The sequence below is a fragment of the Danio rerio genome, chromosome 17 (genome assembly GCF_049306965.1).
Source record: "Danio rerio strain Tuebingen ecotype United States chromosome 17, GRCz12tu, whole genome shotgun sequence".
NCBI classification, from domain to species: Eukaryota; Metazoa; Chordata; class Actinopteri; order Cypriniformes; family Danionidae; genus Danio; species Danio rerio.
This window is the reverse complement of record NC_133192.1, coordinates 1181338-1208773: the sequence shown is the minus strand read 5'-3', so window position 1 is coordinate 1208773 and position 27436 is coordinate 1181338. Positions and strand designations below refer to the sequence as shown.

Here is a 27436-nt window from a genome sequence, read left to right as displayed (position 1 = left end):
GTAAAGGGTGTGTAAATGATAAACATTAAAGGAATAGTTCAAGCGAAAATGAAAATGTACTCATTATTTACTTTCATTGTTCCAAACCTTGATGAGTTTTTTTTTCTTTTGTTAAACCTTATATATGTGAATGACGACTGGTTTGTATTATTTGTAGGTGAACTGCCCCTTTAAATTGCACAGACTTAATCTTTTTAACCTTGTTTTAGCTTTTATTGTTTGTTTGTTTGTTTGTTTGTTTGTTGTTTTCCTCTTTGGATGAATCTAATTACTCCAGCACAGATCTTAAATGAACAGAGAAGTTATTTTGAAGAATGCTGAAACTACATGACTTCCATAGTATTTGTATATATATATTATATATATATATCCTTATATATTATTCTTCACATATTTCTAACAAAGATAAAAACCGGGAACCATTGACTTCCATAGTGGGCAAAAACACTATAGAAGTCAATTGTTTACAAGTTTCAGCTTTCTTCAAAATATCTTCTTTTGTAATCGGCAGATGAGAGAAATTTAATCTGCTTTGGAGCCACATAAGGGTGAGTAAATAGTGAATCAATTTAAATTTTTGGTTAAGAAAAAAAGTAAAGTAAAGTAAGGTAAAGTAAAGTAACCTTATCACCAGGGGGCGTCAGTGAATCAGACAGCACAATCTTCCATTGGGACACATTTAAAGGGGCAGTTCACCCCAAAATTTCAATGTCATTTACACGTCATTTCAATAAGTCTTTCATTAGGAAATATATATACTAAAATATACTGGCAAAAACAGTAATTAACTTGCATAGATGTCTACTGTAGATGTCAATATGTTTTTTTTTTCAGTACATATTCAGTATATCATTTATCAGAGGAAAGAAACTCAAACAGGGATGGAACAAGTGAGTAAAGGATGACAGTATGTTAATTTTAGGTGATCTGTATCTTTAAATCATAGGTTTAAAGAGCAGGTCATAAAGTATTTTAAAGTTTCCTAATATTGTGCTGGAGTCCCCTAAAACCGCTTTAAATGTTTATGAGCTCAGGAAATCTTAAATTTTAGAATCATTTTGCTATGATTTCCATTCGGTTCATTAAGGACTTGGGACAAATAGATGGATTTGCTCTTCAGTGTTTGAACTTTGAGCAGTGAAAATTAAACCACACTGCACTGAACTAAACTGAACTTCAACTGTGTTTCCATATACTACAACTTCTATGTCAAGCTGCTTTGACCCAATCTACATTGTAAAGACGCTAATACAAATACATATGAATTTGAATTAATTTGGTGTTTAAGGTCTGTAAGCTCCACCCCCTTCCTTAACCCAGCTCTGCTCTGATTGGTCAGTTTGCCAAGTTTGTTTTGATTGGTCTTTTCATGTCAGAAACAAAACTTTTAGTATGTCACAGGAGGCGGGGTTATGCAAATGAGTCACTTGATCATGTTGATGTAGATCAGTAGCAGACATAAGATTAAAAAATATAATGTTTAGTTAAGACATTTCAGAGCAGACTCTATTGTTTGAATAAAATGTCTATGCATTTATTTAATAAATAACGCAAAAACGTAATAAACAACAACTTAAATAAATAACTTGGGGCGGCACGGTGGCTCAGAGCACTGTCGCCTCACAGTAAGAAGAATGCTGGTTTGAGTCCTGGCTGGGTCAGTTCCTGTGTGGAGTTTGCATGTTCTCCCCGTGTTGGAGTGGGTTCCTCCGGGTGCTCCCCACAGTCCAAACACATGCACTACATTGACTGTAGTGTATGAGGGTGTGTGAATGAGTGTGTATGGGTGTTTCCCAGTACTGGGTTGCGGCTAAAAGGGCATCCGCTGAGTAAAACATATGCTGGAATAGTTGGCGGTTCATTCTGCTGATAAATAAGGAACCCCTGATGAATAAGGAACTAAGCCAAAGGAAAATGAATGAATGAATGAATGAATGAATGAATGAATGCATGAATGACTGAATAATTTCAAATTGAAGGACAACTACTTTACAAATTGTAAATAAGACATTATTTTAAAACCCATGTGGCTTGCACTTTATTTTATTGGAGATGTCTCTACAGTTACTCACCTAAACTAAAACTTGTAATTGTTTCCTATTTCTTTTTTCTATACAAATGTAAATGTAGTCTAAGTCTGGATCACACGTTGAATAAAGTTCTTCTCTGAGGCTTTTTGTTCATGCAATTGATCGCACTCATTAACATGGTGCTGATAGACAAGTGTGTGGCTCAGAGAGTGTGTTAACAGAGCAGCTGCCAGATACACTGTATGTGTGTGTGTGTGTGGGTGTGTGTGTGTGTGTGTGTGTGTGTGTGTGAGTGTGATGTCATATTACAGTACACAGATCCGTCAGTGTATTTAATAGACTCATGCAGCAGATAAATGGTTCAACATTTCTGTGTTGATGTTACATTTATCATATGTTTAATGTGCAAAAATAGTGAAATAATAATTGTAAATTGTAAAGATTAGCCATCTCAATTTGATGTGCACATAAAGTTTACAAAATTGATTTTATAGAAAGCATATTAGGCAAAGTCAATGCAATATATCTGGTTTAATGTTTTAAATAAAGTGTATATTTTCTATTATTAAATGTCAAAATATGGATAAGATCATGTACAGCAGCAAACATATTCATGTATATGCTTGTTTTACTATAGTGAATTTTCACCATGATTTACAGAACACACCTGCTAAAAAGTCATTTAGTTTAATAACACTATACACTACATTACATTTAACCAGGGTACAACTGCATAACAACATAAGTAAATTCGATACCATCTAAAATACACATTTTCACATTTATCAGAGCAGCTGCAACTTTGTTCTGCGGATTGTTTACTGTAACTAAATATTTAATTACAGCCTATCATCATAAACATTCAGCATGACAATGACTCAAACTCTCTGACAGCCTGCAGGGTATTTAAAGAATAAATAAAATGGTAATGGTTGGTGATATTAACGTCCTGTTTGTGGCACATTAGTATATGTGAGGGGGCAAACTTTTCAAGATGGGCTTTGACCATGGAGGCCATTTTGAAGTTGGCCATCTTGGATCCAAATTTTGTTTTTTCAATAGGAAGAGGAACATCTGACACATCAAACTTACAGGGAATTTCACCAGAAAACAATGGTGATGGGATTCTGGAAGCCTGTGCTGGCATTTCTCCTGCGGTGTTGCTATCAGTGTGTGAAGAGCGGGAGAAGAGGGTTGCATTGACAATCCAAGACAACGGGCAGCACATTGAACACATTTTAGAAGTGGTCAGAAACTTGTAAATAACTCATGAAAGAATAAAGTTACGTTAAAACCAAGCACACCATTGCTTTCATTGTGAAATTCCCTTAAGTACTTCATCATGGGGCTATTAGTCATTTAAGACAGGACTATAAGTCCTTTAGGGCAGGTCTATCAGTAATTTAGGGCAGGACTACCAGTCATTTAGGGTGGAGCTATCAGTCCTTCAGGGCAGGGCTATTGGTAATTTTGGGTGGAGCTATCAGTTCTTTAGGGCAGATCTATCAGTACTTTAAGGCGGGGCTATCTGTACTTTAAGGCAGGGCTATCAGTACTTAAAGGCGGGGCTATCAGTACCTTAAGGCGGAGCTATCTGTACTTTAAGGCAGATCTATCAGTGCTTTAAGGCGGATCTATCAGCACTTTAAGGCGGAGCTATCTGTACTTTAAGGCAGATCTATCAGTGCTTTAAGGCAGATCTATCCGTACCTTAAGGCGGAGCTATCCGTACTTTAAGGCAGATCTATCAGTGCTTTAAGGCGGATCTATCAGCACTTTAAGGCGGAGCTATCTGTACTTTAAGGCAGATCTATCAGTACTTTAAGGCAGGGCTATCCGTACTTTAAGGCGGAGCTATCAGCACTTTAAGGCGGAGCTATCTGTACTTTAAGGCACATATATCAGTGCTTTAAGGCAGTGCTATCCGTACTTTAAGGCGGGGCTATCTGTACTTTAAGGCGGGGCTATCTGTACTTTAAGGCAGATCTATCAGTACTTTAAGGCGGAGCTATCTGTACTTTAAGGCAGATATATCCGTACTTTAAGGCGGAGCTATCCGTACTTTAAGGCAGGGCTATCTGTACTTTAAGGCAGATCTATCAGTACTTTAAGGCGGGGCTATCTGTACTTTAAGGCGGAGCTATCAGTACTTTAAGGCGGAACTATAAGTACTTTAAGGTGGAGCTATCAATAATTTAGGGTGGAACCATTAGACCTTTAAGGGAATTTTATTTTAGTCCATTAGGGCGGAGCTATGAGTCCTTTAAGGCAGAGCTCTCAGTAATTTAGGGCGGAGCTGTCAGTTCTGGGGAGGGACTATCAGGGCATGTCTCATTTTTTATTTGTTTTGTCATTCTTCCCCCATTTTGTTACCAATGCCCATCTTTTAAAGATCCAATCGGTTCCCAAAGTACAAAATCATGCCATTACCATTAGATGTCACAAAATGGGAAAAAAGGACAACTTTGACTTAAACGCGACATGCCATCTGTAAACATGAGAGGAATATGGATGAAGTCCTGAGATGAGAAATAGGAGAGGATTGACAGGACACGCCACTAAGCAACAGAACTGTCCGTTAATGAGGAAGCAGTTTGTCCCAAATCTTGCACACTCTTCTGTTGCACACTCAAAAGTACTGACTTCATCTTCACAAATAAAGTACATACTTTTATGAACTAGTCCTAAGTAAGTGTCTGTCTCTCTGTGTTGAAGTGAATTAATGCTCGGATGTCTGCATGCAGCACAAGAGTGTGATGAAGGATGACAAGAAGCTCACAATAAACTACCATCAACCACAGACGAGAGACTCAGGATGACCTCACAGTCCTCTGGTGCTGCAGACTCACTTCCGAGGGCTTTTAGCATGTCGCTTTATGGATTGTTCGGTTGCATGTCGCTTTGTGGTTTCTATGATGTTCTGGGTGATTTACATAAAACGCTCAAGTGGGAAAATGCAGGAAGCTGGGAACAATTAAAGGCAAGACAGCATCAGTTTATATCAGGGCTGCACACTATACGGTTTCAGGATCGATATCGCAATAGTCACATCGCAGCATATGCAATGACCAACACAACATCAGAACACATGAGATATATGGAGTCACTGCAGAGTTTATAATAGGGATGCCCAAACCGGAGGGCCAGTGTCCTGCATAGTTTAGTTCCAACTTCCTTCGACACACCTGCTTGCAGTTTCTAGTTTACCTAGAAAGAGCTTGATTAGCTGGTTCAGGTGTGTCTAACTGAGGTTGGAACTAAACTTTGCAGGACACCGGACCTCCAGGACCGAGTTTGGGCACACCTAGTTTATAACATTCATTTATTCATTTTCCTTCAGCTTAGTCCCTTTATTCATCAGGGGTCGCCACAGAGGAATGAACTGCTAACTATTGAAGCATATGTTCTACACATCAGATGCCCTTCCAGCTGCAACCCAGTACTGGGAAACACCCATACACTCTCATTGACACACATATACTACTATAGCGAATGTGTTCGAACTGTGGGGGAAACTGGCGCACCCAGAGGAAACTCAAACCAGCGACCTTCTTGCTGTGAGGTGACAGACAGTGCTAACCACAGAGCCACCATGTTGCCAGTTTATAACATTATAGATTGAATGTTTATTATTTACGTGTGTTTTTGAGGCCTGTGAGCATTTTAAAAGCATTCAGACACAATAAATTGAACAATTTGTAACTTTAATAATGATTAATTTTATGGAACTATTTATACAATGAAAAGTATGCGGTGCTATTCCCGATTTGATTATTCAATTACTGTACCTGTTAGACCAGAAAACACTGTTTATTTCATTTGTATTTGTTGCTCTTGTCTATTGTATTCATCTATAATGGTTCATATTTTGCATCATTTTTAGGCATGATGCAATAAACCCCCTACAGAATCATCACAATCAATAAAAAACTATATTTATTGCTTTCAAAATAGAGTTTTTCAAGTCATCTGATGAAATTGTCAATATTCATATCACAGTATATATCTCAGAAAAACATTCATTCATTCATTCATTCATTCATTTTGACAATCTGGGGTCACCGCAGCTGAATGAACTGCCAACTTATCCAGCATGTTTTACGCAGGAGATGCTCTTCAAGCTGCAACCCATCACTGGAAAACATCCATACACACCCATTCACACACATTCACTACGGACAATTTTATCTTACCCAATTCCCCTATAGCACATGAGTTTAGACTGTGGGGGAAACCGGAGCACCCAGAGGAAATCCACACCAACACAGGGAGAACATGCAAACTCCACACAGAAACACCAACTGACCCAGCTGAGGCTCGAACCAGCAACATTCTTGCTGTGAGGTGATTGTGCTACCCACTGCACCACTGTGCTGCCCCCCAAGAGAATCATCACAATCAGTATAAAATTATATTTCTTTTTTTCAAAATAGAGTTTTTCAAGTGATCTAATGAAATTGTCAATATTCATATGGCAGCATATATCTCAGAAAAAACAAATATTGCAATGTTAAATTATTTTCCAATGTTGTGCAGCCCTAGTTTATAAATACCCGGGTTTCTGCAGATATCATAATATCAAATTTAAGGGTGCTTTCACACTAACACTTTTGGTCCGCACCCGAGTTCGTTTGACGTCATAGTACGGTACGTTTAGCTAGTGTGAATGCGTCTTCTGAACCCGGATGCGGACCCGTGAACCGTACCCGAGTCCGCTTGAAAGAGGTGGTCTGGGGTACAGTTCATGTGAACTCTGGTACGGTTCACTTCAGATGTGAATGCAATCGTACCAAATAACGGAAGTGAACTATAGTGAACTGCCAACTGTACAACAAACTATCGTTTTCATAACGTTCGTTTGTTCGTGTGTGTGTCTTATTTCGTACCTTGGTGACACGCGCGGGACTGAGCCAGGGCAAACACAGTGATGCCTGCTTGTCTCCTCCAAAAACAGCTTCTGCAGACGCTGTGTGATGTTCTGAATGCGCATAATATTTTTGCGGCAGATGGATGCAAGTTGCTTTCTGTACGTCCAAAAGCTTTCAGTAAAAGCAGAATGACCGCAATGTGCGGAAGTCTTTCAATTTCGGCGCTTGCTTGCGTAGCCGTCAACTAGCAATGGCCGTAAACAAAACAGTAGCTCGATGACGCAAGCGTACCAGGGTTCAGAAGGAAAAAAGACACTGTGAACACAAACCAACCGAGGAGGTGGCAGGGGGAGACAATCGAACTTGGTGTGAAAGCACCCTAAGACTTTTTAAGACCTTTTTAAGAGCATTAAGTATTAAATTTAAGACCTATATCACAATATCAAAAACACACACAAATTGAAGAGTACTGAAGACAGGTTAGATGCATTATTGAACTACAGAAAAAAAAAACATTTATGGGTGCTTTCACACTAGCACTTTTGGTATGCACCCGGGTTCATTTCACGTCAGAGAAGAAATGCACAATTAATTGTAAAAAGTTTGCGATCTTAATCCAGCATTTCTACGATTATGTCAATCCTATGTTGAAGTACAGGAGAGAAGCAAAAGTGGCTGCACAAGTCTTGTCATTGTTTGACATACGTTGTTCAGTAACGTGGACGCCTCAAAATTGTGTTCAAAGACTATTTATAAGATATAATTTACCTAAAAATGTCATTTCTGTCTACATGTAATGTATTTGCGACAACAAAATCAGATAACAGGTTATAACAACCCATGCTCATTGTGGAAACGTAGTCCCGCGGATGTTTCAGGAGACCGCGGAATACGTCCCGGCGGGTATATACAGCTGCAGTTTTTGTTTTCACGAATCCGCGAGAGGCCGATGTTGCGCGCTTTTTCGCACCTCAGACGCCTCTCGCGAGTGCGAACCTGTTCTTGCGTGAACCTGCCGGAGGCCGCTGTCCGACTGACCAGATGATTGACTGCGCGACCGGCCAATTGGCCGACTCGCCCTCCTCCTTCCCTGAACCCAACCAACTTTACCGATCGACCCGCCCGCCCACTCGCTTCCCTAAACCCAAGCAACAGTTCACAAAAGCCGTCCAAAAAAATAAAAGCCCTGATTTTTTTTTTTATTCCACCGCGTTTTCGGATTTCGCCGCGTTCTCGCCCTGTCACGAAACTCGTTCACTTAATTTTTGGGATTCTGTTTTCGTCTTACCTGATTGCTGGAGCTGCTCTTCCCCGGACTCGAAACTGGTCGCCGTGGTCGACCCCTCTCCGCATCTCGAGCCTGCCGACGTACACGCTGAGCTGAGTGGACAAACGGGTTGCAGCGGGGAAGCACTCCACAAGGAGGTAAGGCAAGCGCGAAAGGGAACGGCGTCACACCTCCCCGCAGCGTTCGCTTGAAAAAAATAAACGCGGCCGTACGTACCCCCCGGGACGTATTCCGCTGTCTCCAGAAACGTCCGCTGGACTACGTTTTCAGAATGAGCTTGGGTTGGGTTATAAAGTTGTAAATAACATTCAGTTTCGCTTCGCCCGCTGAAATTATGTCGTGCGCACGCAAATCGAACCTCCGCAAACTCCGCAAGGTCGTCACATTTGCCGCGCGCACTGAGTTCAATAACAGAGAGCTGATTGGCTATTGCATGTTGGTCTCATTTGTATTAGTAATACTGCAAATTACATTAGGATTAGTGAAATGAAGAACTACAACACCACGAAAACCAAGCAACAACAACAAAAAAGAATTTAAATGGGCATTAGATGTAGTGTTACATGGACATCAGAAAAATAAGACATGTGCAAAAATATTTAAGACCTAGAACAGCGAGTTTAAGTAAAACATTTTTACATTTTAGACTTTTTAAGACCCTGCGGAAACCCTGATATACACACTCTTATTCAGTGACGTGTGGTGTAATTACCCACAGTTCTCAACTCCCTCAGCTCATCCCTCTCTCACAAACACACATGCATACACACACACAGGAACATTGTGTGGAACATTGTGAAACACAGCTTTGTTTTTTCTACTAAATCTTAGACATGCAAAACATGCAACACTAACAAACTCTTGAGCAAGGTCTCTGTCTGTGTGCTGATCAGATTCATATGACCTCTGGAGTGACAGCTTTATTTCATTAGCGTTATCATTGATGCTGAGCAGTTGGAGCGAGTGCAGAGGTCATCTGATCACTGGGTGAAAATGAGAAACAACACACTGTGCCACTGAAAGACATCCTGACTCTTCCGTGCTCTGGTCTGTTTATCATTTACAGTTTGTTCAGCCCAGACATATGTCAACAGATCACATTAATCAAAGCTGTGGCAATGAATCAAACTCAATCTACATAGATTCTGAGATCTTCTGAGTGCATTGTGATTCAATCATGAATGGATTCTGAGCTTAGATTGGTGGTGCCGTAGATGTTGTGTATACTTTACAAACAGCCAAACTCTGCTTTCATCCAATTTCTCACATTCATTAATAAAGTGAGCTGTCTGTTATATGATAAATAAGCCAACTCACACGTCTCAGCTGACAGCACAAGCACTCTTCCATTTGTGTGTATGGTTAAAACTAGCCTAGAGTGTTAAAATTTAGCCTAGAGCGTGATCTGCTGTTAAACAATAGGCTAGAGCGCCGTCTGCTGATTTTTAAATTAGCCTAGAGCACCGTCTGATGATTATAAACTAGCCTAGAGCGTCGTCTATTGATTATAAACTAGCCTAGAGCGCCGTCTGTTGATTATAAACTAACCTAGAGTGCCGTCTGCTGATTACAAACTAGCCTAGAGCGCCGTCTGATGATTATAAACTAGCCTAGAGCGCCGTCTGTTGATTATAAACTAACCTAGAGTGCCGTCTGCTGATTACAAACTAGCCTAGAGTGCCATCTGCTGATTACAAACTTGCCTAGAGCACCGTATGCTGATTATAAACTAGCCTAGAGCGCTGTATACTGATTATAAACTAGCCTAGAGCGCCATCTGCTGATTATAAACTAGCCTAGAGCGCCGTCTGCTGATTATAAACTAGCCTAGAGCGCCGTCTGCTGATTATAAACTAGCCTAGAGTGCCGTCTGCTGATTATAAACTGTCCTAGAGCGCCATCTGCTGATTATAAACTAGCCTAGAGTGCCGTCTGCTGATTATAAACTGTCCTAGAGCGCCGTATGCTGATTATAAACTAGCCTAGAGCGCCGTATGCTGATTATAAACTTGCCAAGAGCGCCGTCTGCTGATTATGAACTAGCCTAGAGCGCCGTCTGCTGATTATAAACTAGCCTAGAGCGCCGTCTGCTGATTATAAACTAGCCTAGAGCACCGTCTGATGATTATAAACTAACCTAGAGTACCGTCTGCTGATTATAAACTAGCCTAGAGCGCCATCTGCTGATTATTAATTAGCGTAGAGCGCTGTCTGCTGGTTATAAACTAGCCTAGAGCGCCGTCTGCTGATTATAAACTAGCCTAGAACGCCGTCTACTGATTATAAACTAGGCTAGAGCGCCGTCTGCTGATCATAAACTGGCCTAGAACGCCGTCGGCTGATCATAAACTGGCCTAAAACACCGTCTGCTGATTATAAACTAGCCTAGAACGCTGTCAGCTGATTATAAACTAGCCTAGAGCGCCGTCTGCTGATCATAAACTGGCCTAGAACACCGTCTGCTGATTATAAACTAGCCTAGAACGCTGTCAGCTGATTATAAACTAGCCTAGAACGCTGTCTGCTGATTATAAACTAGCCTAGAGCGCCGTCTGCTGATTATAAACTAACCTAGAGCACCACTTGCTGTTTAAAACTAGACTAGAGCGCCGTCTGCTGATCATAAACTGGCCAAGAACGCCGTCTGCTGATTATAAACTAGCCTAGAGCGCCGTCTGATGATTATAAACTAGCCTAGAGCGCCGTCTGCTGATTATAAACTAGCCTAGAGCGCCGTCTGCTGATTATAAACTAGCCTTGAGCGCCGTATGCTGATTATAAACTAGCCTAGAACGCCGTCTGCTGATCATAAACTGGCCTAGAACGCCGTCTGCTGATTATAAACTAGCCTAGAGTGCCGTATGCTGATCATAAACTAGACTAGAGCGCCGTCTGCTGATCATAAACTGGCCTAGAACGCCGTCTGCTGATTATAAACTAGCCTAGAACGCCGTCTACTGATTATAAACTGGCCTAGAGCGCCGTATGCTGATTATGAACTAGCCTAGAGTGCCGTCTGCTGATTATAAACTAACCTAGAGCGCTGTATGCTGATTATAAACTAGCCTAGAGCGCCGTCTGTTGATTATAAACTAGCCTAGAACGCCGTCTGCTAATCATAAACTGGCCTAGAGCGCCGTCTGCTGATTATAAACTAGCCTAGAATGCCGTCTGCTGATTATAAACTAGCCTAGAGCGCCGTATGCTGATTATAAACTAGCCTAGAACGCCGTCTGCTGATTATAAACTAGCCTAGAGCGCAGTCTGCTGATTATAATCTAGCCTAGAGCACCACCTGCTGTTTAAAACTAGACTAGAGCGCAATCTGCTGATAAAAACTAAGCCTAAAACCAATTCCAGAGAGAATCAAGTTAGATTCTGCAAATATATTATACTCTGAAGTCCTGATATTATTGTAAATATCCTCTATAAAGCATTTGAATAGTGATATGCCAGTTTAATTTTCAGAGGAACCGATTCTTTTACACTGTGTAGCTATATATATAATATTTATTGACTGATTAAATGTTTTTGCGTAATCAAGTATAGAGTAAGGAAATGAAATCCACTGATGACAGACAATATACACGCTCTAGTATACAGTGTACAGCAAGTACTAGAGAGTTCATTACAGCATTCACATCTCACATCACATGAACGAGTCTCTCTCTGAGCGCTGAGATGCTCACCGAAGCAAGAGTCAGTCTCAGCCCCAGGCTTAAAAAACAAAGCCAAACACAGAACTCTATAGGTTTATAGGTTTTAAGAGTGCAGAATAAATATGATTGGTCTCGAGTGATGTTTAACCCTCTGTTGCCTTATGGGTCAAAAATGACTCACACACTTTTTTAACAGCAGAAAAAAATACATATGTTTTATTTATCTTAAAGTTTGGTGACTTTTTTCTAAAATTACCTCAACATTAAGAAAAAAATAAATCTTTTATTTTAGAGGTTTAGTGAAGGCAGGACATGTTTGACCTAAAGGGTGAACAGAGATTAGAGGAAATCAAAACTCGGTGCAGTATAAGAAAAAGAAAACACACTGTACAGTGGGAAGTGAAGCATGCATTCATAACGCTTTTTTGCACAGTGAAGCTACTTTGAATCCGATTTACAAAAGACAAAGTTAAGATGCCGTTCTTTTATCCCACATGGATGCTATGAGGATAAACAAGTGACGAAAAAGAGACCAAGACCAAGAGTATGGTGAGAATGAATGATTGACCTCTTCCAAAAGTGTCTGAGAGACATTCCCTTCTGCCCAGTAGAGCCACCTTGTTTTTATTTGCTAATGTATACACTGTAAAAATGCAGGGTTCCACACAATTCATTTATGTTGTCACAACACAAATTTATTAAGTTAACACTTAATAGACACTAACAAATTTATGTGGATTGAACATTAAAAAATGTAGTTGTCCCAATGAAATCTCAAAAATTGTGTTGTTTCAGCTCATTTTAAATAAATAGTTTGAACGAGCAAAAAAAATAATTTTTTAAAAGAGAAATATATATAAAATTACATTATTTATATTACTTTAATAAATTATCGTACAGGCATCAGGAAGAGCTTTATTTTTTCATTTATTAATAGACAATGCACAGATATTGTTGTTTCACAATGTTTTTACACTACATTTAAATCTACCAAGCTTAGTTTGTAATGTTTGCTATGTTTACATTGCTCTACATGAATCTACATCCCAAATATCAGAAATGACTGATTACAATCAATGTCAATTTTAATGTTATTGATTAATGCACTTACTTGATTTCATTCATTCATTTTCTTTAAAGTCCCTGGTTAATTAGGGGTTACCACAGCGGAATGAACCGTCACTTACTTGACAGATCTATATACTTTTAATTTTAGGTGTTTTATGTTTGGTAAAATAACTTCTGATTGCATCTTCAGTGATTTTCAGCTAATTACACTGTCTTCTCCCAATAAGTGGATTTCAAGAGTTCGCCCATAGCTGATGATTGATTATGAAGCTTGTTTGGCTTGCTGTCCCAGGAGAGAGCCCTGAACTCATGAGATCCTCGTTGTAGGGTTAGAGGGGAGTCCGAGTTCAGGTAGGTCTCGAGAACTCCCCTGCTTGATAATGTTGGAAGTAGATTAATGCTTTGACGTGTCTGTCAATTTAGATTTGTCCATTTACTTATGTTACATGTTTTTGGTCTGTGGGAAGAAACCGGAGAGCCCAGTGAAAACCCACACAAACACAAGGAGAACATGCAAACTCCACACAGAAACGCCGACCTGGCTAGGACCTGGCTCCTCTCGAAATTAGTTTAGAAATAAACTTCACTTTTTTTGCAAATAAGTGGATTTAGCTGGTTTTGATGCAAAAGAAAATCTCTTGTTAAAAACCAAAGAATTGTCTGAAGTGAAATTTTAGGGAAAAATTTTTATTTTTTGTACAACTAATAAACCTTAAAATCATTAAATATAAAATGAAACTTGACAGAAAATGCTAAGAAAAGAGGTCTGATGGATTTAGAGGGTTTTGTATCTGAACTCTTCATATGCTTATGCAATGGCAAAGTTATATAAAGCTTGAAACATCAGAATTGGTACTTGGTATCGGCCGACCATCACGACAAGGAATCGGCACTCAGTATTGGCTGTAAAAATCCTGATCTGATAATTACCCTAATTTTACCTTAATTAACCGAGTTAAGCCTTTAAATGTCACTTTGAGCTGAACACTAGTGTCTTGAAGAATATCTAGTCTAATATTATGTGCTGTCATCATGGCAAAGAGAAATGCGTGATTAGAAATGAGTTATTATGTTTAGAAATGTGTTGAAAAATGTACTTTCACCTTCAATAATTCTGACTTCAACTGTGTATATTTATATGGGCTTAATAGGAAATACTGTAGTTACTGTTTTGTCTGAAATGTGATTAAAAATTGTATATTATATTCAATTCAATTTAATTCAGCTTTGTTTGTACAGCGCTTTTACAATGTAGATTGTGTCAAAGCAGCTTCACATTAATGGTCATAGTAACTGGAACAGTGTAGTTCAGTTTTTAGTGTTTAAGTTCAGTTCAGTTTAGCTCAGTTCAGTGTGATTTAATAATCACTACTGAGAGTCCAAACACTGAAGAGCAAATTCATCGATGCGTAGCTCTACCAATCCTGAACCATGCGAGCCAGTGGCTACCTACTGCCGAGGAAATGAAAGGTTCAGTAGACTTTTTGCTCTGAATGAATGGCTATTAACATGGTGCTCTTTGCTAATAACTGGAATCTTTTCTGGGAGCGTCCTAGGCTCTTCCGTGCTGACGGCCTGCACCCCAGTCGAGCCGGAGCTGAACTCCTGTCGGACAACATCTCCAGATATTATATGTAGCAGATGTGTTGAATAATAATTAAAGTTATAATTAAATAATGTTTTTGCCATTTTTATAAACTTGCAGTGACATATTTATTCATTTTTTATACACAGTTATAAACGGAAAAACTTAAAAGAATTAAATAAATTATAATCATTTCTGTAAAAACTGCAATTTCACCGCGTATTTCCTGCCTCAAGCTTAAAAGAAACATTTTGTCCCACGTCTAATAATCACTGATCAATTTAAATATGTTGAATTTGGTCTTCTCGAGAGAAACATCACAGAAAGGGCAGAGGCTTTTACTGGGAATTCTTTCTTTTCTGGTCGGCGCAGCCATGAGATGCAGCTTACGCTCTTCTGAAGTCCAGCAACAAAAGCGTGTTAATCCTTTCTGTCTCATTACTGTGTGGGACTTCTGAAGCGGATGTTTTAAAGCACAGATGACGAATTATTTCCATGAGTGTTTGAACTCCAGAGTCGACCCGCTGGCTTTGATCTCAGTGTGCCCATCATATTTTCAATAATAAGTGTATTTAAGAGTGCAGGAAAGATGATTACCTTGGTTTATTTATTCATCAGAGGTTGCCACAGCGGAATGAACTGCCAACTATTCCAGCATATGTTTTGAACAGTGGATACCCTTCCAGCTGTGTACTGGGAAACGACCATACACACTCATTCACACACACACACTCATTCACACACACACTCATACACTACGGCCAGTTTAGTTCACCAATTCCCCTACAGTGCATGTGTTTGGACTGTGGGGGAAACCGGAGCACCCGGAGGAAGCCCACACCAACACGGGGAGAACATGCAAACTCCACACAGAAATGCCAACTGACCCAGCCGAGACTCGAACCAGCAACCTTCCTTCTGTGAGGTCACAGTGCTAACCACTGAGCCACCATGACTGTATTTTTTACTATGCACACTCTTTTTTCACACACACTCTCTCTCTCTCTCACACACACACTCACACACACTCCCTCACAGACACAACAATGGATCTCTGGGAAAGAGACTGAGAGAACTTCTCGAATCATATGATGATAAGCCGGAAAAATATGAATGAACAAAGCCTCAAACAGCCAACATATTCTCCAGACCACACACACACACACACACACATGAGGATGGTCACTAACCTGAGGATGTGCTGGCTCCGTTAACAGCCAAACTCCCGCTCAACCTAAGCTCCAGCCGCGTCACACTCCTGCGATTCCCGTTTTTATCAATGACCTCAGAGCTGACCTTCAGCTGGTTTTCGGAGAAGCAGCGTTTATTTCCATCATCATCTTCATCATCATCATCCTCAGGCAGCATCACGATACGGTGGTTCATTTGTGGACTCGGCAGTTGAGACGATAAAGGCGACATGCTTTGCAGAGTGTTAGTCTGCGGATAGGACACGTTGAAAACACTAGACAGAGAGCTTGATGTCGGGCTTCTGCTCCAGGAGCGAACGTTTGAACTTTTATTATTAGGAGATCCTTCACAATGTTCTTTAGGAAAGTGCTTGGCTTCTGTTTCACCTTCATGCAGTCTAGCACACGATACCGGTTTCACATTAGCGTATTGAAGATCTCTTCGGTTTATTTGATCCTCTCTATAGTGCACACTAGATGTGTTTCCGTCAGTCTGCTGTGTGTTATTGGTGATCTGCACACCTCCCCGTGTGTTTCCCAGTGGTTTCTCGTACTCCAGATAGAGGTTCTCTAGTTCTGATAGCTCCGCGTCGAAGGAGCGAGGCTCCGCCATGACATCCCATCCGTCATGTGCCATGTGGAAGTGCTCCTTCATGGGCAGTAGAGGCTGGCTGCGGTAGGATGCAGATTTGGAGGGAAGCTGAGATGCTGTTTCCTTCAGTGTCGTCTTCCTCTTCATTGTGTTGGATTCTTCAGTGATGTTCAGTTTCTTGGAGCTCAGTTTCTTCTGCTTACGCACTCTTGAAGACGCTCTTTTATTTTCTGGAGATAAAGAAAGTGTGAGGTTATTAGTGCTAACACACACACACACTTGCACAGATACACAAACACACACAACCACACATTCATGCACACACACTCTCGTCCACACATACACACACACACACACAAACACACACGAAAAAAACTACTCATGGGCACACATGCACACGCTCACTCACTCACTCACTCAGTCACTCACTCACTCACTCACTTACAGTCACTCACTCACTCACTCACTCACTCACTCACACACTCACTCACTTACAGTCACTCACTCACTCATTTACTCACTCACTCACTCACACACTCACACACTCACTCACTTACAGTCACTCACTCACTCACACTCACTCACTCACTCAGTCACTCACTCACTCACTCAGTCACTTACACACTCATTCACTCACTTACAGTCACTCACTCACTCAGTCACTCACTCACAGTCACTCACTCACTCACTCACTTACAGTCACTCACTTACTCACTCACTCACTCACACTCACTCACTCACTTATCACTCACTCACTCACTCACTCAGTCACTTACACACTCATTCACTCACTTACAGTCACTCACTCACTCAGTCACTCACTCACTCACTCACACTCACTCACTTATCACTCACTCACTCACTCAGTCACTCACTCACTCACTCACTCAATCACTCACTCACTCACTCACTCACTCACTCACTCACTCACTCACTCACTTACAGTCACTCACTCACTCACTTACACACTCACTTATAGTCACTCACTCACTCAGTCACTCACTCAGTCACTCACTCACTCACTTACACGCTCACTCACTCACTCACTTACAGTCACTCACTCAATCACACACTCAATCACTCACTCACTCACTAACACACTCACTCACTCACTCACTCACTCAGTCACTCACTCACTCACTTACACGTTCACTCACTCACTCACTCACTCACTTACAGTCACTCACTCACACACTCAATCACTCACTCACTCACTAACACACTCACTCAGTCACTCACTCACTCACTCACTCAGTCACTCACTCAGTCACTCACTCAGTCACGAGGTCACTCACTCACTCACTCACTCACTCAGTCACTCAGTCACTCACTCACTCAATCACTCACTCACTCAGTCACTCACTCACTCACAAACTTACTCAATCACTCACTTACAGTCACTCACTCACTCACTCACTCACTTACACACTCACTCACTCACTCACTCACTTACACACTCACTCACTCACTCACTCAGTCACTCACTCACTCAAGTATGGGCTAAAAATCTGCAGAAATCTGTGTGTGCACACTCCGTGTGGGCCTACCGATAACTCAGAGGCCGATAACCAATATATAGGCAAATAAATATAAACAGTTCAAAATTTATATTTTACATTTTTAGGATTTTTTTATACAGTAAACAACTGATTTTAATTTAAAAAGTTAATAAAAGTTCGAACTGCTCTTTTTTAAATAAAATTAAAATGAAAGAACTAAGAACCGAAACCGCGCAGTAGGTAGTGCTGTCGCCTCACAGCAAGAAGGTCGCTGGTTTGAGCCTCGGCTGGGTCAGTTGGCGTTTCTGTGTGGAGTTTGCATGTTCTCCCTGTGTTCGCGTGGATTTCCTCCAGGTGCTGCAGTTTCCCCCACAGTCCAAACACATGCGGTACAGGTGAATTGGCTAGGCTAAAAATTTTATTATTTTATTATTGGAGACATTCATAAATATTCCCAGCAAATCTAATAAATGCTGGAGACATACTCACTACATAAACGCACTAAATCGTACTCAGCAGCGTTTATTTGAGAGCGCTACAGATCTGCACGCTCTTGAAGCGGCTTATATTTGAGGGGCAGTGCAAGAAGTTTTGTGCACGAGCAGAGGAAATCGTCGCGCAAGCAAAGAGATGTGCATGCTGTAGGCTATTACATAAATGCGATCTCGACTTCTAATACTGCGCTCACGACATTTGTCATTGAGATAACGGCACTGGTTGTTGGTAGATCTGTGTATAAAAAAGGCCTGCCGCCACAGCTGGAAAACATCCTGGAGAGTATGAAACACTGGACAGTATGATTTACTTTAGAAAATGCGCCATCAATTCATCATATTGGGCGTTTTGGATTCTTTTTAACAAATCTAGGCGCTGCTTGTCAATCAGACAATGATATTTTGTTTGTTCTTGCTGTCAATTGGGGGTAAAATGATCGATGAAAAGTTTGATAAACCGCTGTGAGTTTCAAACTTTTACTGCTGCTGTGAAGACTGTCAGATCAGGATCCAGTTGAAGTCAGAATTATTAGCCCCCATTGTTTTTTCATTTTTATATATTCATTTTTCTTTTAACACATTTCCAAACATAACAGCTTTAATAACTCATCTCTAATAACTGATTTCTCTTTGCCATGATGACAGTAAATAATATTAGACTAGATATTCTTCAAGACACTTCTTTACAGCCTAAAGTGACATTTAAAGGCTTCACTAGGGTAATTAGCTTAACTAGGCAGGTTAGGGTAATTAGGCAAATTATTGTATATCGATGGCTTGTTCTGTAGATTACCAAAAATATATATATTCCATAAAGAGGCTAATAATATTGACCTTAAAATGATGTTTAAAAAATTAAAACTGCTTTCATTCTAGCTAAAATAAAACAAATAAGACTTTCAGAACCGATAAGTGGTATCTGTACTTTTTGTAGTGTTGTTTTAAATAAAAACGAAAAACAAATTGGACAGAATTAACAACACTACTGTATTATTATAAGTTTTAATGTAAAATAAAACGAAAGAAATAATGGTAAAACAAACAAATAAATTTGTTGCTGTAAAAGAATGTACACTGGATTTGAAGGAAAATGACTCTCAGTTTTTAACCATTCTTTTGGAGAAAAATCAACAGGTTTGCTTTTTCTGGCAGAAGTCGGGATCTTGGTTTATTGTGCTCCCTGCAGTTGAAAATGCCCTCTTTAAGTTGCAAAATGCAGTTAAATGAGATAATGTTTATGATTTTACTTTAACACATTCACATAAATGAGTTAACAGTGTTTTGGCAGTTAACTGTGTTTTTAATACACTTTTGGAACATCTTGCAATGTAAAAATAAGCAGCATTTTATCATTTCTTAAAAGCATAGTTTATTATTAGGCTATTCATAGGCTATATTTGTAAATACACCTGATGTAAAAGCATTTATAATGTGTAAAAATTATTTAGCCAGTTAAACTTTGCTGCTATTTTGGGATTTCCGCCTGGATTTTGCCTACCCAAATTTAAAAGCTTCCCAAATCCACATACAGAGGTGTAAATGCAGAACTTTGGTTTCATTTTAAAGAAAACCCTTTGAATTTTCATAAAACACTATTGAAAGTGTTTAAAATATCTGTATATGTCGTCTGTTATAATAAACACCTAAAAAAGAGGCGCTTTTTGTATTTTTTTTTTTTTATGAACTCAAATTTGAAAGTGTCTCTTTTAGGTTGTGTGTGGTCTAGCATGCTGTAATTAATGTTGGTGGTTCCTGCACATGTCTGTAATCATAGGAAAAAAGAAAAATGTCTCCACCATAATCTATGTGTAACGACGGGGAGTGACACCACAACAGAAGGTAGGATCCAATATGCAGGTTTATTCTTTGTCAGGCAAGCAGTGGTCAAAACAGGTATGAACAGGTATATGCGGGCAAATCCATAGTCGAAGTCAGTAAACAGGCAATAGATCGAAAGGCTGGCGGCTAAACAGGATAACAAAGATACCAAGCTAGGTTCAGACACGGAGAAACAAGACAGGGAGAAACGCGTTGAAATGTCACTATACAGTAAACAAGACTCGGCAAAGTGAATGAGTGTGTGTGCTGCTTAAATACTGTGTGAAATATCAGTCTGTGACAAGGTTCAGCTGGTGATGTAATCAGGATATATGAGTGACCAGGCGTGTGTGTTTGGAAGAAGTGCATGTATGAAAATGTAGTCCTGGGATATGCGGAAGTTAAGTTAATGATATAGTGGAAACCAGCGATCTCCAGAGAATGATCGCTGGTTATCGTAACACTATGCAAAAGTTATTGTGTTCCAACTGATGAGAGGTGCTGTACAAGCCACAGGGAGCGATCATTGTTTTCATATTTCACTATTCTTTTGTCTGATCAAACATAATTCACTGTGTTTGGAGCACGTCAGACATATAAAAGGATTACTTATGCACATCAGCTCAAAAACAGAGGAGAATGGCCCTGAAGCGCACAGCATAAGGTGAGAGATGACGGCTGTCTGTGCTATCTGGGGCTGCTTATTGATCATAAATGTATTGTTTTCATTTCTGCGGCATGGAAACACCGCGATTCATTCAACAACTGTTTGGCATATGAATATAATTCAGTAAAAAGAATGCTAGAACTGTATGAGCATCGGCAAGAGCTTTCATTTGAGCTATAACTTGTACATGTGTCATATGAAAAAAATATGAAAATGAACCAATGTTCAACACCCAGCTCGGGTATGCAAAATACTGTGTATTTAAGTGTAAATAACTTTTATACAGTAGAATAAAAACCAAACTGATGCACATGTGCATAAAATATAGATTCTACACTTTTAAACGACACTACTTACAAGGGTCTGGTGCAACCCTAGCCCTTTAAATCTAAAAGCGAAAGTCGATGACGTCATGGACCCGGTACCAGGTTCGCAGAGTTTAAGTGGTTAAGCAACTTCAGAAAAAAATACTGTTTTCCTTGTGTGTTTATTTTCAGATTTATTATGAATCATTTGTGTGTCCAGAATGTGTCTGTAAAGGTACAGCTCAAAACATCCATCAGATGATTTATTATACCTTTTATAAGATTCTGTTTTATACAGTTTTGCACTTGGTGGCGGTTTTGCTGTACTGCGCCTTTAAGGCTAGTCCTCCCCGCCCAACGTTTCTATGTGCCTTTCTGTGTGCCTTAATCTCCTCCCTCGGCTGCGTCAGACAACAAACAGACATAAAGGAAGCAGATCTCACGTAGGGTTTGTGAGAAATACTACAGTAAGAATTTTAGCAATGAGTACTTGATGCATTTGCTGTGTTAAGTTACAACGATCGCACAAAATTCGTTACAAAGTTCACCTGCACACACAAGATACACATACCCAGCACGGACACGATACGCACATACATACAGACAGCGCATTTAGCTTTGCATGCAAAATGTGACAGGATACAGGTTAATCTCCACTGCTGTGTGGATATCTGTTATGTTAATGTACAGAATAAACCTGATGTAACGTCCACAAACCGGGATTGAAGCATCTTCTGTTATAATTGTTCTGACACAAGCCTGTGCTGATGAAGTAAAGCTGAAGTAAATCGCTGTACTTCATTACACACGTGCTCTGTTTTAAAACATGTTGTGAAACTCTCTCTTGATCACATTTGATGACGATTGATGATCCGAGCAAACTGAACAGAGCTTTTATTCCCGGTCACTTTGCGCACGTCCTGTCTTGTTTATATGATTATATACGTGACTACCGGGACATGATACGCAGCTGTCAATCAATTCGGTGGGCGGGGGAACCGCACTCCTACATCAAGTTGCAGTCGGTCTGAAAACCGCTCCAATTGGTCCACCGTTTTTATGTTGGTAAATAAAAAAAAAGGACTGTGTGTGTTTATATCAGCCCAATATACACTATACCCACACACATGTCTGTCCAAACAGCTTGAAAAGTCGATTTTTCACCATAGGTGCCCTTTAACTTTATTTATTATAGTAATTTAGGTGATTGACTGCTGGCATAACGATGTGGATGATATAACGTTACGGTTAGTAGCTAGCCAGTTAATGTTTCATTACTTTTCATTGCAGTTATGCACTTTTGAAAGATTCAAAGCCAGGTTGCTTGCGTTTCCACTTATACAAGAAAGCAACTTGTTGCGTTGTTGCTGTCCACTTGGGAAATACAACTTGTTTGGTTCACTCCGCAAGCTTATGAGCTGTGTGTGTGCGCGAGTCTGTGCTACGAGCTATGTGTGTGCGCACCCACAGCTGAGAACTATAAAGGTGTTGGTAAAGGTCTTGTTTCGGTGGCGAAGTCCGGACACTGGTTCTGTCTTGTCCTGTATGTTGTGCTCGACTCGAGTTTTCTGTCGTTGTGTCTCTGTATGGGCGCCGTCGTGAGTGCGCTCTTGTACTCGTGTTTGTGTTTTGTTCTGTCTGCATCGCGCTGTTTCATTCTCAGCAGCTCACGCACTTAACACACTCTCTCTCTAACACACTCACTCACTCTCACATACACTCTCTCTTTCTCTCTCACACACACACTTACAAAACACATACACACACACACACACACACAATCGTGGATGCACACACTCTCCCCACACACTTATTCCCACACTCTCTGACACACACAAACCGACATTCATGCGCACACACACGTACATTTTACTATAACACACACACACACACACATAACCACACACTCTCACAGTCACTCACATACTCTCTCACACACACACAATCTCTCTCTCACACACTATCTCACTCACTCAATCACTCACTCAGACACACACACACACACACACACACACACACATAATCACACACTCTCACAGTCACTCACATACTCTTTCTCACACACACACAATCTCTCTCTCACACACTATCTCACTCACTCACTCACTCACTCAGACACACACACACACACACACACACACACACACACACACACACACACACACATACACACACTCTCTCTCTTTCCCTCACACACTCTCTCTCAGACATACTCTACCACACACACACACACACACACACACACACATACTCTCTCTCTCTCTTTCCCTCACACACTATCTCGCAGACATACACTCCCACACACACACACACACACACATACACACACTCTCTCTTTCCCACACACACTCTCTCTCAGACATACTCTCCCCCACACACACACACTCTCTCTCTCTCTCTCTCTCTCTTTCTCTCACACACTCTCACACAAACACACACACTCACACACACTCACCATGTTCCAGGTGTTCTCCGTACCCCTCCAGCTTGCCGTCCTGGTTCCCCATCCTCAGCCGGTGTGCGCAGTCGCTGCATAAAGACAGCAGGAGCTGCGCAAACACTCCTCTGTTGTCATCCGCGGGTCTGCAATACTGGCCTCTTTGTTCATGCTGACTTCTGCACAGAGGCTGGACTTCACCGAGGGTTTGGCCAGCGTGTGGAAAACCTCGGGACTTTCTCTTTGGGAAATACACACTGATGAAGCAGCGCTCCTGGATGGGTTTGTACAGACGCAGTACGCTGTGTGTGCCTTCCATTACGGGCCCCATTTTAATTAATCACACTGCTGAATTAAGCTGTCTCCAGGGTCTCGTCTTAAGTCGAGGACGGCCCGGTATGGACTGACAAGATAGATGTTCATCACTGGGGCGATCGAATGCCTGTAAAAATGAAGAAGGCTTTAGTTGTGACATAAACATGTGGGATACACATGGAGCAGGGTTTTAAATTAGAGTATTTCTCAATTGCTTACACACTAAAGAGCCCCTATTATGCATAAAAAAGGTCATATTTTGGTTTTGGGGGTTTCTAACAACAGGCTGATCTGCATGCAAGGTCAAAAAACACTTTCATTGTCTTATAATATGCGTTTATTTTTACCTGATTATCCCAGCGACTCTCATATGATTCGTTCAGCGATTCATTTGTTCATCCTGTCCCTTTAGTATGTGAATAAAGTTAATATTTTTATAATATAATAAGTAAATGGTAGGTATCCTTATCAAAAAGAGACATGGGAGAGTATTATGCATTCTCAACATATTTATTTTTCAAAAAAAAACAAAAGATCTTACTAAACGGTGTACAACAAAACAAAAATAAGCAGTGCAGTAATAAAATAAATAAAATGCTAACAAAAATTAGCAGAGTAGTAATAAAATGCTAATAAAAATTAGCAGTGTAATAATAAAATAAATGAAATGCTAATAAAAATTAGCAATGTAATAATAAAATAAATAAAATGCTAACAAAAATTAGCAGTGTAATAATAAAATAAATACAATGCTAATAAAAATTAGAAGTGTAATAATAAAATAAATAAAATGCTAACAAAAATTAGCAGTGTAGTAATAAAATAAATTAAATGCTAATAATAATTAGCAGTGTAATAATGAAATAAATAAAATGCTAACAAAAATTAGTGTAATAATCAAATAAATAAAATGCTAATAAAAATTTGCAGTGTAATAATAAAATAAATAAAATGCTAATAAAAATTAGAAGTGTAATAATAAAATTAATGAAATGCTAATAAAAATTAGCAGTGTAATAATAAAATTAAGGAAATGCTAATAAAAATTAGCAGTGTAATAATAAAATTAATGAAATGCTAATAAAAATTAGCAGTGTAATAATAAAATAAATGAAATGCTAATAAAAATTAGCAGTGTAATAATAAAATAAATGAAATGCTAATAAAAATTAGAAGTGTAATAATAAAATTAATGAAATGCTAATAAAAATTAGCAGTGTAATAATAAAATAAATGAAATGCTAATAAAAATTAGCAGTGTAATAATAAAATTAATGAAATGCTAATAAAATTAGCAGTGTAATAATAAAATAAATGAAATGCTAATAAAAATTAGCAGTGTAGTAATAAAATAAATAAAATGCTAACAAAAATTAGCAGTGTAATAATAAAATAAATAAAATGCTAACAAAAATTAGCAGTGTAATAATAAAATAAATAAAATGCTAACAAAAATTAGCAGTGTAGTAATAAAATAAATAAAATGCTAATAAAAATTAGCAGTGTAATAATAAAATAAATAAAATGCTAATAAAAATTAGCAGTGTAATAATAAAATAAATAAAATGCTAATAAAAATTAGCAGTGTAATAATAAAATAAATAAAATGCTAATAAAAATTAGCAGTGTAATAATAAAATAAATAAAATGCTAATAAAAATTAGCAGTGTAATAATAAAATAAATAAAATGCTAACAAAAATTAGCAGTGTAATAATAAAATAAATAAAATGCTAACAAAAATTAGCAGTGTAGTAATAAAATAAATAAATGCTAATAAAAATTAGCAGTGTAATAATAAAATAAAATGTTAACAAAAATTAGCAGTGTAATAATAAAATAAATAAAATGCTAACAAAAATTAGCAGTGTAATAATAAAATAAATAAAATGCTAACAAAAATTAGCAGCGTAATAATAAAATAAATAAAATGCTAACAAAAATTAGCAGCGTAATAATAAAATAAATAAAATGCTAACAAAAATTAGCAGTGTAATAATAAAATAAATAAAATGCTGATAAAAATTAGAAGTGTAATAATAAAATAAATAAAATGCTAACAAAATTAGCAGTGTAATAATAAAATAAATAAAATGCTAATATAGATTAGCAGTGTAATAATAAAATAAATAAAATGCTAATAAAAATTAGAAGTGTAATAATAAAATAAATAAAATGCTAAAAAAAAATAAGAGTGTAATAATAAAATAAATAAAATGCTAATAAAAACTAGCAGTGTTATAATAAAATAAATAAAATGCTAATAAAAACTAGCAGTGTAATAATAAAATAAATAAAATGCTAATAAAAACTAGCAGTGTAATAGCACCAGTGCTCTCAACTTCAAATATTTAGGAGCAATAAAAAGAATTTAGTAGCACCCACCAAAAATGAATGAGCACCGCTGCAAATTGTACTTTAAGGGATTTATTGTATTTTAAAACAACATCAATTAAGACTACCTAAAAACAGAAACAACTATCTAATCAATGCTGTGATGACATTGATATTTGTGTGCAATAATTCCAAAATGAATGTCGAATAATTATAGAATATTAATGATGATGATGATGACAATAATAGTAACAATGAATACATTTCTCATTATCATGCTGCCTTGAATGTGCTTGAACGTAAGTTATCTGCTATAAAAAGTAGATAAAATAAATGTATGGTTTGCATCAAACAAAAATGAAGCATTGCAGAAATAAATATTTATTTTGCACTATTGTTTTTATATGCATGTCAATTTAATAAATAATATTTTTACTCCAAAACAAACGAAATAGCTAAATAGCAAAATAATATACATCTCAAGAAAGAACGGACAAAAGAAAGTAATAAAAGTCTCACTTCTGCCACTCTTTAACGGTTTTGTTTTGGGTTTGTGTCATTGTAAATGCACGCTCTCGTTATGAGCTGGGGTCCGTTCTTCGTACGTGGATTACTCAGTTAGCTGGATTTGGATATTGACGATTTGACACGATTCAGGATCGTTTCGTTCTTCAAAGCTGATCCGAGAGTTGTTGTCATAGCAACAGTTCTGCTAGCTTAAACCTGATCGGGAGCAGGCTCAATTCATATAAACAGGATTAGATCGGCTCAGTTCAAGCAAAGATAATACAGAAAGTACCGAATTCTGATATTTTCTTACAGTAGTAGTTATATACACTTGGGAAAATGGTACATATTTTTAAACTATATATATAAATAATTATATAGTCATTAATAAAATAAATTAAGTTATACATATTAATAAAACATGCAATCGGCACCCCTGAAATGAAAGTACAAAGACTGCCACCTGGTGGTGCAAAGAGAAAACTTATTGATATTAACTTTTTAGATCGCTTTAGTACAATTTGTGTATGATAGAAATGCAGAATATGTGACTTTTTTAAAGCAATAATACATTTATGCAGTCATAAACATGTTTTGACAGTTAATATGTCAGTGATTTGATGCTTCACAAAAGTTGCAGACACCTTTACCAATATCAAAATGCTTTTGTAAATAACCAGTTATTCTTTACACCGATTAAAAAACAGCTACTATAATAAAGAAAATCTTCTCTAAATGTAGAACTAAATACACTGATTTGCATTGAAATACATGATGAATA

The 27436-nt window shown here is 38.5% G+C and overlaps 1 protein-coding gene across 2 annotated transcripts in view; it reads right to left on the bottom strand.

The window, feature by feature from the left end:
• Window positions 1-27436, bottom strand: part of LOC100148950 (formin) — a 170599-nt gene that overhangs the window by 128425 nt on the left and 14738 nt on the right. For both annotated transcript variants that reach the window (XR_012393130.1, XM_073927954.1), the window contains exons 2-3: window positions 23519-23942; window positions 15689-16510 (exon numbers count right to left, since the gene is read on the bottom strand). Coding sequence is in view for 1 of the 2 variants with exons in the window: in XM_073927954.1 (XP_073784055.1) it covers window positions 15689-16510; window positions 23519-23831 (1135 nt within the window). In the remaining variant the exon portion in view is untranslated. The remainder of the gene's footprint in view (window positions 1-15688; window positions 16511-23518; window positions 23943-27436) is intronic.